Source organism: Diplotaxodon limnothrissa, linkage group LG16, assembly GCF_057381915.1.
Source record: "Diplotaxodon limnothrissa isolate DT_005_m linkage group LG16, D_limnothrissa_male_GT1.1, whole genome shotgun sequence".
Taxonomy (NCBI): Eukaryota; Metazoa; Chordata; class Actinopteri; order Cichliformes; family Cichlidae; genus Diplotaxodon; species Diplotaxodon limnothrissa.
In genome coordinates, this window is record NC_140611.1 from 25,110,511 (window position 1) to 25,126,391 (window position 15,881).

The 15,881-nt window shown below is 37.4% G+C and overlaps 2 protein-coding genes across 4 annotated transcripts in view; one reads left to right on the forward strand and one right to left on the reverse strand.

Annotated features, from left to right (window-relative positions):
- Nucleotides 1-282, reverse strand: part of pkp4 (plakophilin 4) — a 94,123-nt gene extending 93,841 nt beyond the window's left edge. For both annotated transcript variants that reach the window (XM_085374920.1, XM_085374919.1), the window contains exon 1: nt 116-282. The gene's annotated coding sequence lies outside the window, so the exon portion shown is untranslated. The remainder of the gene's footprint in view (nt 1-115) is intronic.
- A 2,165-nt stretch (nt 283-2,447) lies between these two features.
- LOC146616280 (coiled-coil domain-containing protein 148-like) overlaps nt 2,448-15,881 on the forward strand; it is a 28,240-nt gene continuing 14,806 nt past the window's right edge. The window contains exons 1-7 of one of the 2 annotated variants that reach the window (XM_085374830.1): nt 2,448-2,517; nt 2,928-3,049; nt 7,245-7,348; nt 8,550-8,641; nt 8,741-8,892; nt 11,712-11,807; nt 12,337-12,509. In XM_085374830.1, coding sequence (XP_085230956.1) covers nt 2,463-2,517; nt 2,928-3,049; nt 7,245-7,348; nt 8,550-8,641; nt 8,741-8,892; nt 11,712-11,807; nt 12,337-12,509 — 794 coding nt within the window. In that variant the 5' untranslated portion in view covers nt 2,448-2,462. Of the gene's footprint in view, nt 2,518-2,603; nt 2,710-2,927; nt 3,050-7,244; nt 7,349-8,549; nt 8,642-8,740; nt 8,893-11,711; nt 11,808-12,336; nt 12,510-15,881 lie in introns of those variants that run through there. The other variant, XM_085374831.1, reaches the window with a different exon arrangement.

Consider the following 15,881-nt stretch of genomic DNA (forward strand, 5'->3'; position numbering starts at 1 on the left):
AAGCAGCCCATACCCTCCTGCCTGCTCTGCGCACAGATGCTTTCATTTCTCCCTGCGTTTTCGCTCCAATTATTTAGCAGTTTGCAAAGAAAAGAAAAGAGAAACATTTCCATACCTTGGGAGGATTGTAGTTGTGCTGGCTGAGCTGCGGCTTGGATCTACATTGGAACGTGTAACTTCATCTGTAAAGTCCTGCCTTTTAGTCCCATGCATGTGGAAGAATGAAACTCGCGTCCACAATCGAGTGAAGAAGACGACCCCTCGGCTGCTCCTCGCCTCCAACAGCAGTCCCAGGCAATGCGAGCGTGCATGACGTCAGCGGGAATGTGGGAAACCGATGTGCACTCCTGATTGGTTGCAAAGCGAATACGGGGGCGTTCCCGAAGAGGTACGCGTTGTTAAATTAACCAATGACTGAGAAGATGATAGTTACCTTGGTTACCTGTTTTGTCAACCCATACACTATAGAAGGGAGAGAACAAGGTAAGCTAGGTGGCTCGTCGGGTATATATACTTAGTTTACAACGCAAATAATCGCTAATTGTTGTGTGTAACTTTATTGTAGGTGTAGTTTGAGCTTGGTCTTGTAGGAAACCTTTGGTTCACTTGTTTTTTTTATGTGTTTTTTTTGTGAGGTTGAGCATAAGTTCTACCTAAGTACTGTCGCTAAACTATAGCAGTAGCAGCTATGACAATGATAAAGTTAAGCGTTTTCTAGTTTAATTAAGTAATATAACAATTGGTAAAAGTCGGTAAAGTAAATTAACAGAGCTTGGCTTGGAAAATATTTAGGTTAGTTGTATGGCCATAGTTTTAACAGCAAAAAAAAAAAAAAAAAAAAAGACAACCTAATGATTTTTAAAAAAATATTTCTTTTGTACATTTACCCCACGTGCCACCTTTTCGTCACTGGTGTTATCTTACTCATTATGCAAATTTGGGGGGCTTCTATTAATTATTATTTAGAATAATGCAATGATAATGCAAAAATCATAAGATAATATTTTATTATTTCAAAGCGTTTGTTCAAAGCGTCAATGTATGATATTTGCAAAGCCATTTATTAGCAATAAAATCAAATGAAAGCATATAAAGAACACTTAAAACGAGTGACAATGCCATTCTTTATATCTTAACCTGTACCTGTACCAAATTTCAGTGGATGTAAAATTATTATCTCAGGGGTCTAATGTTACCCATAAGGAAGGTAACAGCAGTGACAGTTTTCATGGAAAATGCTTTTTACAAAATAGATGCTGCAAGCATCAAACCACATGGTAAATGGTAAATGGCCTGTATTTATATAGCGCTTTACTATGCGCACACATGATGTCAGTCATCTTATACTCACCAAATTATGTCATTTAATCTATTTATATTCTGTTGTTTTGTTTTTGTTTTTCTTTAACAATTTCCTAACTGTGTCGTATTAGTGACTTCAACTAAAAGCTTCTTATGAAATTACAAGATAAAACAGAAAAAAATCTGATAAATGAAAAGAGACACTGGTCTCATCATGACCATTTCTTTATAGTGCTTCAGGAAATCTGTGATAGTAAGTCAAGTGATGTCATTATTGGGATGTTTTGTTTCAAAATAATAAACGTTTCTCATAACACCAGTGACACAGTTTTAAGGGACCATGACTGTCTTTATATATCTTACAATATTTATTTCACATTTTGCTTCATTTTGTCACAGTCATCATATTTTTAACATATCTGATTGATTTGATGCAAAAACTTATATGCAAAACATATAACAAAAAAAACACAGCCTTTACCCACCATACTCCACTGTGGGGACAAACGCTGTGGTGGTGCCTGTTCTTCTATATAATTTAATTAAAAAAACAGATATTGTGAATTTAATGGATGAGGAAGGAAAAAATATTCAAATTTAACATGGAAATAAATTGTAAATAAAGTGGTTTTTAAGTGTAGTAAAAGCCAGGGACAGAAAAATTGACATTTCTAGAATGACCTATGTCTTGAATCCTAACCTTGGCTTGCCATTTGGTGTTGAAATGGAAAAAATAATAATTTTGCTGTCCTTAAAATTGGTATTTAAGTCTATATGTAATGGAGACATGGGCAAAAAATAGAAAAGGATTCAGAACAGCGCATCTGTTTTCCCTCCTATCATAAAAAAATTAATTCCTGCATAGTTCATCCCATCTCTTCACACACCATGCATTTGAAAGGAGATGAATCCTGTGCGAAAATCTTTCCAAGCTTAATCCAAAACAAAGGCAAAAAAGAAAAAAAAAACATTCCAGCAGTATATCACACACACACTGGCTGCAGTACACTAAAACTTGTTGATGTTAACTAGCATTTTAAACAATGTCACACCAAACTTTTTTTTTTGTAGGCAACAAAGCTGTGCATGTGTTTGCAGCGCAATAATTAATGTATTTATTTTGAAGGTACTCTGGTGCATGAAGATAAAGCTCCACAGTGATGAGTGGAAAGGATCTACAAACATTCATAACGAGCATTAAAACGGAAGATGTTGGTAAGTGAGTGAAAAATGGCTGGAATATTCTGGCTTCTGACATAGTGGTCTACTGAACTGTTGAACCGGTTTGACCTGAAGCCCTCATGTCGAATTCTCCAGGTGCCTTTCAAGTCTGTTGTTTTTGTCACAGGCACAGCTTGTGTTTATCCACCTGCTTCCTTGAGTCAAGCCGAAGCACTGAAAAAAAACGTCTGACACAGTTTATCTCTGCTATCCCCCTCCTCCTGTGCAATCATTTCTTTATTACACATACAATCCATTAGAGCTTAACTGGTGCTGCTCCTCTGTCTAACCTTTTTTTTGCTGAAGTCAGCATAAAGTTTTTACTTCAGACATTAAAAGTGATGAGATTTTCAAGAATTCCAGTGATCCTAATTCATCCATATCATCTGTTTTCATCCATGCAGAAAAACTGACAGTGCGAATGAAAAATGGTCTTGGCAGCTCAAAATACAAGCCGGCAGAATATAAAAGACTACTAGCGATTGTTGATGCCAAACGCCAGGAGACTGATCTAATTGGACAAAAGGTAACCTTTTCTTAGCACTATAATCCTTGTGCTAATAAAAAAAGCTGTGTTTTCCTAAAATAAAGTCCTGTTGCATTTAATAACACGTTGATTCAGCAGCAAATAAAGGAGTATGTGGAATAAAACCACTCATTATACATCAAAGGAAGTGTTAACTAAATAGCATGTCCTCAGTAGTAGTAAAAAGTGCAATATCTGTGTGCGTGCATGTGTGTGTGTTTACCTTTTCCCACTCTTTCATATATGCCACACGCTGTAAAAGGATTTCATTTAGCATAAAATAGACATTGCATAACTCTTGTAGTTTGTCCAACAACATGAAAGAGAGCAGTAATATCACTGCCATACAGAATGGCATTTCTGTGAATATTCATTTGGCTTCCTGTGGTTTTTCCCACCACACTGTTTGAAGTTCATAGTCACATGATTATGAGCTGATCAAAAAGTTAATGCTAGGGGCACTGGAGATTAGGCTGTTAGACCTGTGTTGTTTTAATTAGTAAATTGTGTCAGAAGCCTTCTAGCATCATCGTGATAGCCCATGGCTTCTTCAACCCTGTGCTCTGGATAACTTAGATAAGAGAGGCTATGTTCATATTGGCCCTCCTGAAAAAGCAGGCTTTTTGAACATCTCATATTGGTGATGTGATAGGGGTAAATAAATTACCATGAGTAGCCTCAAGCATGGGATCATTTTTGCTTTCTATAAATGGACTGGCAGCATTAGTAGACAGTAAACACTTGGCAGCTCTATACTACACTCTGGTGCACTGTGTTACCCAATATACAGATATGTGTGTATGTAAACACTAAAAAAAGGAGTGGGAAACATATTTTTTTCAGTACTGTTTTGATTACAGGTAGACATCCAACAAATGGGCATAATATTGCTACATTTTCCCTACTGATTCACCTATATTAATGTTTACGTGTTTTTGCTGAAACACATTATATTATAAGAAAATGCATAACTGACAGATTCCATGTCTCCAATATTGCGGGAGAATCCCCTTTGTGTGATTGCAAAGTTATTGATCCTTTACTCATGTATGACATTTCATTGATGATTTGTATTTCAAAATGTATTAAAAGGAGCAATAAAGAATGAAAAATGCATAAGGAAAGGGTATATCAGAGGGACTGCTCAGGATGGAGCTGATTTGGAGACAAAGTAAAAGGGGCAAGGTTGAGATGGTTTGGCCATGGGTAGAAGAGTGATAGTGCATGTATTAGGAAAAAGCGAAGGTTAATGGATGTAGTGAGAAAGGACACGCAGATAATTGGTGTGATGCAGAGGATAGGGTGGCAACACCTGAAGGGAGAAGTTGAAAAAAGAATGAGACATGGCTTACCTGTGGTTTAAGTTTAAATCCTTCAAACTGAAAAAGATGACTTTTTACTCATTGTGTATGAAAGGAAATTAAATGTCCTCATACAACTATTTTTACATTGTTCATGTGGATGTCTACGAGCTGAATATACAAACCCTATTATAGAGAATTTAAGACACTGTGTAAAATATAAATAAAAACAGAATGGAATGATTTATAAATCACATAAAACAGAATAATAACAGAAGATAGAAAATATGACATTTTAGTATTTCATGAAAAATATTAGGTTACTTGGCAACAGGTCAGTAACAGGTCAGAGGATAAAAAGAGATCTTAGAGAGTCAAAGTTTCTCAGAAGTAAAGATGGGTTGAAGTTCACCAATCTGGGAAAAAAAATTTGTGTCTACTAATTGTGGAAGAATTCCATAAAATGTAAACAGCTTGTCATCTACAGTACATAGTATTACCGAAAGATTCAGAGAACAAATCTCTGTACACAAGTGACTAGGTTGAAGATTAATACTGGATGCCTGTGACGTGCATCGCTGCATTAAAAACAGCCATGATTCTACCATGGAAGTCTCTGCATGGGCAAAGGAATAGAAATCACTGCCTGTGAATGCAGTTCAGCATGTCATCCACAAAGACACGTTAAAACTCTGTGATGCAAAGAACAAGCCATGTGTAACATGATTCAGACAGGGCAGTGTCTTCTCTGGCCTAAAGCTTATTTGAAATGGACTGAATTAAGTGTTAAACTGCTCTGTGGTCAGACAAATCTAAATATGAAATGCTTTTCAAAAACATCCTTCATCCTCTGGACTAAAGAGAGGGATCATCCAGCTTGTTATCAGCTCTCAGTTCCTGATGATATGGGGCACATCAATCCAACATCTATTACAAGAGCATTACTTCGTAGCAGAAGAGTCAGGGTGCTGAACAGGCCTGTCTGCAGTCCAGAACTTTCACCAATTAAAATCATTTGGCACATCATTAAATGAAAAATATGACAAAGCAGATATAGAACTGTTGAGCAGCAAGAATCCTACGTCAGACAAGAATGGAACAACATTCCTCTCCCAGAAGTCCAGCAGCTGGTCTCCTCAGATGTTTACATACTGTTGTTACACAAAGAGGAGATCGCTAAACATGGCTCTGGCCCAACTTTTTTAGAAATGTGTTGCTGCTTTCAAATTGAAAATGGCCTCATTTTTTTTCTTGAAGTAGTGCAACTTTTCATTGCACATGAAGAACTACTACATGTTTGTTTCACAGAAAGTAGAGAAAGAATGAACCAGAGTTAGAAGAAAATCCTCTTTTATGTTATTAGTAACATAAAATCTTTTTTCTTTTATGACAAGTCAAGGAGCCTATTGTGGAAAGATCTATGGAAACGTGAGAAATGTATGAAGGGTGAGCCATGGATTTACACAGAATATTCTAGGTCAAGTACAGAGTTGATTTTCCGACGGTATTATGGTCTTCTGACTTGCAAATAACCATTTTCAATTTTTTTTATCCAGGTATTTCGTATGGGTCTTGCAAGGTGGCATGTAATCCAGGCAGACCTTTGAATATTTTATACATTTTTTTACATTTTCCGTCTGGAAGCCAGGAAGTGTTATGTCAGCAATTTTTAAAATGCCATACATTTTGTTTAACAGAGGCATAAAAATAAGATTGGTATGGGTTAAGAATTAAATGGAAGGAAATGTTGTTAAATGCATGAAAATGTATAATGTGGTGTGAGAAAAACTTTAAATATGAGAATTAAAGACCTCAATTTTCCTTTGGTTAGGTTTAAGCAAACAATAATGTTCACTAAAATGTTTTAAGTGCCTTTACCTAAAAACTGATTGGGAAGCTAACCAATTTAATGGCTATTATAATGCTAATAAGAGTAGATATTAATGGATTAGTTTTATTTGGCAGAGTGAGACTACAAATGAGGTGATGTAATTTTTGCTCCAGGCACAGTTTTTGCAGTCCAAATGAGTTATTAGACAGCCAGTGCAAATTAAAATGACCTATAATACACTGCCTGGAAGAGGCATGGAATATCAGCAGTTTGGCCTTTTTATTTCAGTGCTGCACTAAAATCCAACTGAGCACTGTAGATTGACTTACTATAAAATGAGCATTAGCAAAACATATCCAAAAACAGCAATCCCCTCTGAACACATAGACACAGCATTTGAATGTATACCCAAATCATTTTATTCACTGCTCATCTGGAAATTACTTGCAACCATGTTTTGGTTTTGTGAGATTATATTTTGTGAAAAAAAAACACTGATAAGACAATGCGTTGCTATGCTAAAGGTGCTCTAACGGAGTGCTTTAAAGAGGGTTTATGGGGGGGAACCCACAAGTGATGACAGATTAAGACTGCTACCTCCCCCGTTTCTCCTATTAACATGCCTAATGTGTATCATTTGTGTTTCATCAAATTTTTTCCAGTTTATTTTGTTTTTTTGCATTAATAGTGACACTGTTCCAGCTGAATTATGAGTCACTCAAAGATTTAATAATGCTAATAAAAACTGAAGCATGCCTTTAAATGGATTAAATGCTTTCAACCATAAGAATACTGCGTATTTCACATTCTTTGCAACATTATGATGTATGTATAAACTATGTGCACAATATGCTTTGTGCTTCATTCAAAATGGTCTAGACATTTGATGCGTTAAAGCACTGCACATAGAGATCTCTCCGGATGAAGTTAATTGTAGGCGGAAATAAATGTTCCTAGTTAAAGTGCATTTAAAAGCAAGCACTCCAGCCAAATGCATGTTGGGCTTCCAGGAAAACTGTTTATTCCTGCTTTGCATTTAACTGCCTTGTGAACCATCTTATAGGTTCACAAGACTCGCTGTGCAGCCAAGGCAACCAAGGAGAGCTCCATATTACGGCAGCACAGACAGGTGTGGAGCACAGAGTGCCTCAGGCTGCAAAAGGCTGAGTAAGAGCCCCCTATTACTCCCTGTCATTATCTGCTGCAGTTTTCTGAATCTGCTATTACACCATGCAAACATTCCACTTAAGCCCCATTATGCCTAGCCAGGAACATGCATGAAAAAATAAATAAATGAATAAACTGGACACACAAAAAAGATGAAACAAAAAATGTGTCCGAGAAAAAAATGAAGAGAGGATATTTAAGCTGATTTTCTGACTCCATGACATTAAATTAACAGAGAGAAGTGGGTGGTTATAGCCATGCAGAGACAGAGGGGTATACTAAATGGAGGAAAAGTGTTCCTCTGTGGGTTGAGGCAGAAGTGTGGGACTGGGGGCCCCAGCAGTGTCATGTCTTGTGAAGTGAGAAGGGCAGCACTAGCTCTGGGGTGCAGCTTGTTTGGCTGCATAATGACTATGTCTGAGCCACCCAAGGTTAATGATGTACACAAGCGTTATCCTCAGTAATGAGCCTAGTCATAAGGATGTGCCACTGCTTGCATCTCTCTCCACACATATCTAGTTAAAGTACCTTGGGATTCAAACAAGCAAACAGGAAAGTATATCTCTATGGTTACTTGTTCCTTTTTGCAACCATCTCAACCATGTTAGCAAGAAACAAATAATTATTGTAGCTCTCTCTGTGGGTCATTTCAGTATGAAGCTGCTCACAGCAACAAGACATCCTACCCCTAACTTTTGTCAAACTTTTGGAGAAAGTCCACCAGCGAAGTCTGTAATACTCTGTGTGTGTGTGTGAGATAGATGAAAAAAAGTTTTCACCTTCTTATGGCCATCTCTAAATGTGGAATTGTTGTAAGCCAAATGCAAAGAACATGCTTTTTTATTTTACTCATTTAAGGGTAAAATATATACTTTTTACACCGTTATGTATAATTAGCAGCTACCTTTCAGGTCATGGCCGCTTGTACAAATTCAGATCAATAAGTTGTCATATAGTTTTATAGATTAAGCTACAGAGCACTCCATAACGTTAGGAAGCTGACATTAACTCCATGTTTATTAGGTACTGCATTACAGTGATGCTTGCATCAATAGATAAATAAATAAAGTCTCTTATTCTGAAACAGGCCATTTTGCATAATTATATCATTTATGCTTAGGTTTAAAATGAGTTCATTATTTGTCATTTAAATTAATGGATATGTTTGCATTTAATAGAATGCATTTGTTCTCTCCAACAGAGAGAAAGCTGAAAATGACATCCATTATTTTATAAAGCAGATCAGGCCAAACAATATAACGGACAGTGCCATCTTCTCTCTTCAAGAATATGGTAAACAACTACATTTTTTATGTGCATTTGTGTCACCATCACCTTGCTGTTTAAGCAGTGCACTGCTAATGTGTATACCTGTGTGTTTTCGGGTTTTAGAACTGTTTCTTGAGAGGGAAATTGAGGCATTCAGGATAAACTCTGTGCAGCCTATTTATCAGCTCAGGGATGACCTGGTCTTCAGACTGGGTGAAGTACAACATCAGCAGCTCTCTGCACATCCATCAAACTGGGAACAAGTGATACAACAGGTATTGTGAGATATGGAATAAGGGCTTAGTGATTTTGATAAAGACCAGCCATATATATATACATGTATAAAAGAGTGTTTTGCAACATATGTCCTTGATTGGGGGAAAAAAGAAAAAAAGTGGCAGTATTTTTTCCTGTCTATACACTTCAAGTCTTCAAAAGCAAATCTAATCAGCGGAAACTCTCTGCAGGTACCAGACCAAAATAGCCCATCCAGCTCCTCCACAGAAGTTTACAATCTCTTACTTTCACACAGTGATCTTACCTTGTGCCAAGCAGTATATGCTGTCCATGAAGCTGTTGTTTGTTAGATATCTGTGGACCCTAAAGACATAAATTCTGTCTGTGACTCTGAGAGGCTTTTGCTGGGTCTAGAGATGAATCGTGAGATTAAGGAGTTAGCCGGGTCTCAGAAACACCTTACTGGGAATGAAGTGTATTCCCCCCCCCCCCCCCCCCCCCCCCATGGCCTCCTATTCTCTTATTGGCCCATAGCCCTTACCCACCTGATTGCTGATAAACACACATTTTGTCTTCCTTTCCCAATCTCTTATTCCACAACTTTTCCTTTCTCTGCCTCACAATAAAAAAAGAGAAGCTGAATGCTGTATAATTGTGCTTTCATCCTGGAGTGAAAGTGAGGAGTTTAAAAACAACACTAAAATTGGCACAGAATTGGGTGGTACAAAAAGAAATAGAAAAGCACACAGTAGGCGACACTATGCTTGTGTACAACTTTTAAAAATGTTAATACTGCTTTTAGCATTTCTAGATGTGGTTTGAATAATAATAAAATAGGAATAATAATTTGAAAATGAATATTAATAGGTTAAAGCTTAAACTATTTTCTCTTAACTTAAAAGAGATAATGTTTTTAACAAACTCAATTACAATTGTAATTGACTTTCAGTAAATAAACGTTATAATCGTCCACATATGCATTCATGCATCTATAAAACCATTTTACTACTGCTGTTTATGTGGGTGACGGGTGTAGTTATATTGTAAGACACATTCATTTTCATTCATTCCTTATCTTCATCCCTTACAAAAGCATAAGAGCCATCAGACAGTTAATCGGTTTTATTCATTGTATCTGTGTTTTTGTGCTGTTCTGGAACACTAAGATCTCTTCCTTTTTTGAATGTTTCTACTAATACTGCTACCTTGATATCAATAATGTACTGTATATTTTTACATTTTTGGGAGGGCTTTGCATTTTCAACATGCAATAGCCCATCTCAATTCATGGCACATTTGAGCATTCCTGTCCTCAAGTCATTTCCTGCATACCAAAAATGATGGTGTTGGCTGATAAATGTTTAAAAAATATTTACAGTTATCTGGGTTTTGGTTTTTTGTTTTTTTTAAAACTTATGCAGTGTTATGAAAAACTTAGTTTACCCTGACTGCTTCCACAGGAATTAAGAGGGTAAGTAGCAGCCAGGTGTCATCGATAAAAGTGAGCACCTTTATAAATGCAGAAGTTTTGGCAGTTTGGTAGTCTGAAGCAGGTCTTGCTAACATGCTAACAGGTCTCTGTTAGCATATTAAATATTAAAGTTCATGACAGTACAATTAGACTGAACAAGTATGTCCTGTTTGGAAGGCTGCCAGTGGAAAGCCTCTTCTTCTCTTCCAAAAAGAACTTGGCAGCAAACTTAGGTTTACACAGTTGCATCTGAACAAAACACAAGACTTGTAGAAGAGTGTACTTTAGACAGATGAGACCACAGCGGAGATATTTGGCAATAATGCACAGAGCCACATTTAGTGAAAACCAAACACAGCATTTCAGCGCATGGTTTGCAACTATGGGACCCTGGCACCTTGCAGTCACCGGGTTGAAGATAAAATCCTTTGCATACCAAAGTATACTAGAGTCAAATGTAAGGCATCTAAAGCTTGGCTGAAATTTGGTCATGGAACAAAACAATAATCCCAGGCACAGCAGCAAATGTCCAACAGAATGGCTGAGAAAGAAAAGAGTCAAGGCGCTGCAGTGGCCCACGCAGTCAAATTGCAGTCCAGTTCTCAACCCCACTGAAATGCTGTGGCATGACAAATGACTGCAAACCTCAAGGAACTGAATCAACATTGTAAAAAAGAGTGAGCCAGAATTCCTTCACAATGACACGAGAGACCGACGCAGTCATACAGAAAAGGATTACTTTAATTTACTTCAGATTGTTGCTGCTAAAGGTGGTTCTACGAGCTATTGAATCCTGGTGTTTAGTTCGTTTTTTATAGGAGACATGTATAAACTCTCTTTTCACAAAACATTTGTCAGTATTCAGAGCATGGGTAGCTCTTTGAATTTGATGTCTATTTCCTTCTCCTTTTCAAATGCCTTATTGTTTGGTTGTTCACTAGGTAGGTGTTCATTGGGTGATATTGTCTACCAATATAACAAGTCATAACAGTATATTAATACAATCAGGATCAGGATCAGCTACATCATATTTGTATTTTTTGCTTCCAAATAACACTTCACAGCTTAATATTTCTTAAACATTACCTTAGATCTAACTACTCCTTTTAATTAGGCTCTTACAGTTTTAATAGGCCTAATTAGTGATTTTCTATTATTGCAGCAGTCTATCAGAAGTTCATAAATTTAGATGACCGAAAGAAAATATATATAAATATCTTGAGAGAGAGTTGTTTGTGGCAGAGGACTTCCAAGGTAGCCAGAGCAAGATTTGTAGTTCTGTTTTACCATTTTGTTTTTTCTTGACAACAAAAGGTCAAACTGGCATGTTTGTTTTCTAACACTGTATTTAATACATTTTTTATGTTTTCATTCTTGTACCAACAGATAAACTTTGTCAAAGCACAACAAGATGACATTATTGCAAACTTTGATGAAGAGTATCTGGACCTGGAGAGAGAGATTGTAGGCCTTGGCCTGGAGGTTTGTTATTTTATGCAGAGAAATTTCCATTGTCGATAATAGCATATTCTTCACCTTAATAAGTGAGTGCTACAGTGTGTCGTGAGAGGAAATTAACATTTCATTATGCAGGGAATGCCAAAGTTTGCTCCATCTGAATATTTTGTTTATTTATTTTGAACTAAGTTAGACGTTTATTGGGTCATCGTTCTATTCTTCAGTAACCTCTTTACAGTTCTGCTTATATAACTGACTACTGAGATATGCATCCAACATGTTGATATTTAGAACACAAAGCTGAATATTTTCACCAGTATGCTTAACAGTTAGCAAGATGTTTGTTTTAGGAAATGCTTCTCCCTGTTTTCTCCAAACACCCGTCCACAGCATTAATTTTTGAACCCCTGCTTGAGGGGTTGTGTTTGCTTGTATTAATTTCAAATGTCAGTCAAAATATATGATTATCCCAAACTTTTATGTAAAACTGTATATATCAAGCACATAAAAAGTCTATAGGCAACCTCAAGGATTGCCATATTGTCCTTCACAGAAATATCTCACTAGTGCTTCAGATAATTTGGTGAACATTCCAGAAGAGGTTTTGAATTCAGACTGCCCTTATCCAGAGCTGAAGGACTCACTGATCGAAGCCTTTCACTCCCTATCAGAGAGATACCAGAGCAGGCTGCAGAGCCTCCAAGAACAACTGCAAAGGACAGACAGGTATGTCTGAAGATGTCTGAAGATTTAAGCTTTGCTTTTTTCCCCTTATTTGCATAATTCAATGTTTTTACGCATTGCTGGATGAAATATATCGCTGGTTTTTACCGCTAACGTGAAATAGGTGGCTGAAATAGGCTTTTAACTGTATAATCAGTGTGTTGTTTATACAGTTAAGATGTCCACAACCAACAATGAAAAGAATAAAAATAAACCTTTGAACCTCTCAAGGCGCACCCTTGTAGTTTGATCAGGTGCTTGTCGGTTTACAGAACTTCTCTGAATGGCTGACACCCTTACCAAACGCCGGGTAACTTTACAGTTCTTAATCATACTTGCCCCTTAAAAACCCTCAATAAAATCTGAAATTCAAGTTGGTCTCAGCTGCTCTCCACTCTGGATTCTTTAATAATTGAGATTTCAGCGGTGACTCTGTCTGATCTCAGTTGCCACGCACTCGCCTTCTCCATACTTTGCTCAGACATAAGCGCTCTTTCAGACTCATCGAGTCTACCTGCAGGTTTCCTGGAATCAAAATGAAAGTAGAGAACAAAAATCACTCAAGAAATCTCATCCTCGTCACCAAGATTGTTGTGGAAAAATACACTGAGCATCGACCCAAACTGACTCAGATTTATCGAAAGAAACTTCAAACCTCTGCAAAAGGATCAACACAGCACCAACGGGGTTCGTACCAGCACTGACAAACAGGCAAAATAATAACAGCTCCTCTATAGCCATACAGATACAGTGAAAATGAAAGTGTTTTTGAATTTTATTTTCTGTAAATCATTTGATTTATTTAATAAATTAAATATTATATTTTAGAGGCCGTTCTAATCTGATATTCCATTCTAGGCAAATTGACAGCAAATAAAACTAAGTACACTTTTAAAACTTTTTTTTAAATTCATTTTTATTTGAATTCAATTCAATTTTATTTATATAGCGCCTAATCACAACAACAGTTGCCTCAAGGCGCTTTCTATTGTAAGGTAGACCCTACAATAGTACAGAACCCAACAATCATATGACCCCCTGTGAGCAAGCACTTTGGCGACAGTGGGAAGGAAAAACTCCCTTTTAACAGGAAGAAACCTCCAGCAGAACCAGGCTCAGGGAGGGGCGGCCATCTGCTGCGACCGGTTGGGGTGAGAGAAGGAAGACGGAATAAAGGACAGAAAAATGCTATAATGTAATGTGGTGAAATTATTATCAACCAGGTGGTTCATGAGACAATTATTTTAAAGTAGTCTGGTTTTAACATTAACAATGAAGAATTATAATAAAAATGTAATGCATCTAGGCTACGTCCACATGTACCCAGGTATTTTTGAAAACGCAGCTTTTTAGATGCAGGTGTCAGGTAAACTTTAACGTGTTCGTGAGAAAACCCTAGAGAAGAAATTAGGTCTCTTCAATGGGGCATTTCTTTTGAAACTTTTGACAATCACGTTTTCAATATTGTCTTGGCCATTAAACATTAACTCCAGGACAGTGTTTGGATTTTTCCACTTTTGCCGGAGTTCATTGTACACTTTCACACTGACTTCTTCAGTGTTCTCTAAGGACATTTTAAGCTTTTGGGACAAAATTTTAGCCCAAATCCTGTGGGTAAACCTGTTCATGATGGCTTTATCTGCCCCTGGAGGCAATTTCCTTGCCTCATTTGCGTTGCTTATAGCGTGCAGAACCAAATCTTTAGTGAAGCTTTCAACAACTTTTACGTACTCTTCTCGGTTTTTATATATAGTGAGTACTCTTTTTGGTAAGGCCAACAGGTGTTTTGTAAATGTTGGGACAGTAATATCGTCAAGCTGTTCCCTCAGACATAAAATCAAATACTTCTCCTTGCAGTTATGTGCTTTGCAAAGATTGGTGAAAATGTCCTTGTTGATATTGGTCAGCCTTTTTGGAGATAGATCCAAATCCCTCTCGTCAATCTGAGGCCAGATTTTTTCAAGCAGGCGATCGCTGATAGAGTCGGAGTTGTGGCACCGTGTGAAGTCCTTGTATTTAGACAAGGCTTTGCCTGCGGCCTCTGAAACTACCAACTGAATAACTTTATAAACACAAATCTTTTCTTCAGACAGATAATCAGATGCCAGAGTGACATCATAAGAACCAAAATCTGAATCAGACTTATGGACTGACCTATGTAGTGTTTTCTTCACAGGCTTTTCCAGGGGGGAAGCTTCTATGTTGTCCAAGTCTTTTGAGTAGTTTTTCTTCAAAAAGCTCTTCTTCGGTTCCACTGTGGCTGCGGTGAGGGTTTGAGGAAGAAACATCTGGGACGACACAGACGCTTCTTCCTCAGATGAATCACTAAAACCAATAAAAACATTTAGATATATGTTAGGTGGCGTTGGTGCACGATGCAGTGATATTTCACTGTCAGCTGTGGATGTTTTATCAAGACTGCTCTCCTCTGCAGTCAAATGCAGCTTGAGGTTTTTTGAGTCTGAAGAGTCCTCCAGTCCTGGAGTTTCTGTTTCTTCATTATCACCGTGGTCATCTACAGAAATTTCTTTCAGGATGCTGTCCTTTGCTCCTGTTTCTTCTGTTTTCTCAGGGGACTCTGTGTCCACTGAGTGAAGACAGGCCTCATCAGTCTGCGTGGACACTGGATCTCCCTTCTCCACGGTTGTGTCCATTGCGTCCTCTAACATGGAACAAAGTTTCAACATGTCTTTCAGCAAAGTGGAAGGCAGCTCAGTGTTGCAGTACTCTGGGTTGAACTGCAGAGATTGCCACTGTGGTACAATTGTACCAAAAAAGTGGTCACTTAAGGACTTCCATGTTTCCACTGAGGTGTTACTGTGTGGAGTTGTCATGTTTAAGTTTGTATTACTATTTCTCTGACTCTGAAATGTAGAAGAGGAAATAAATTGTTGGCTGGTTGGAGTTGGACTAGGCATGTGTGCTCTTTGTAAACCAAATGCTTGGGAGTCTGGACGGCTCCTTTATATAGGTTTAAGCCCCGCCCACGTTCGGCTGCAGCCACTGTGACGTCATCCACTTTTCTTTGACGTTGAACCTTCAAAGGTTTGGGGGCGGGGTTTAAGCTAATCTCTGACACAGCTGCATGACATTTAAATGGCATAAACTATTAATTTAAATTACCCATTGTAAATGTTGTTCTTAAAGCAGACTGGTTAATAATAATTTCACCACATGATATTTTCAAATTATTTTGTATTTGCTTAAATAAATGCATAATTCAAAGACTGTAATTTTTCATTGTATATCAAATTACAATTGGACATTTTAGGTGTTCCCTAAATTTTAATGTAGGCATCAGGACATAGATATTTTTTATTTTGCTTCTTTTTATTCAGATTCAAGCTGAGTACGATTAAAAGTTGTTGGGGTTTG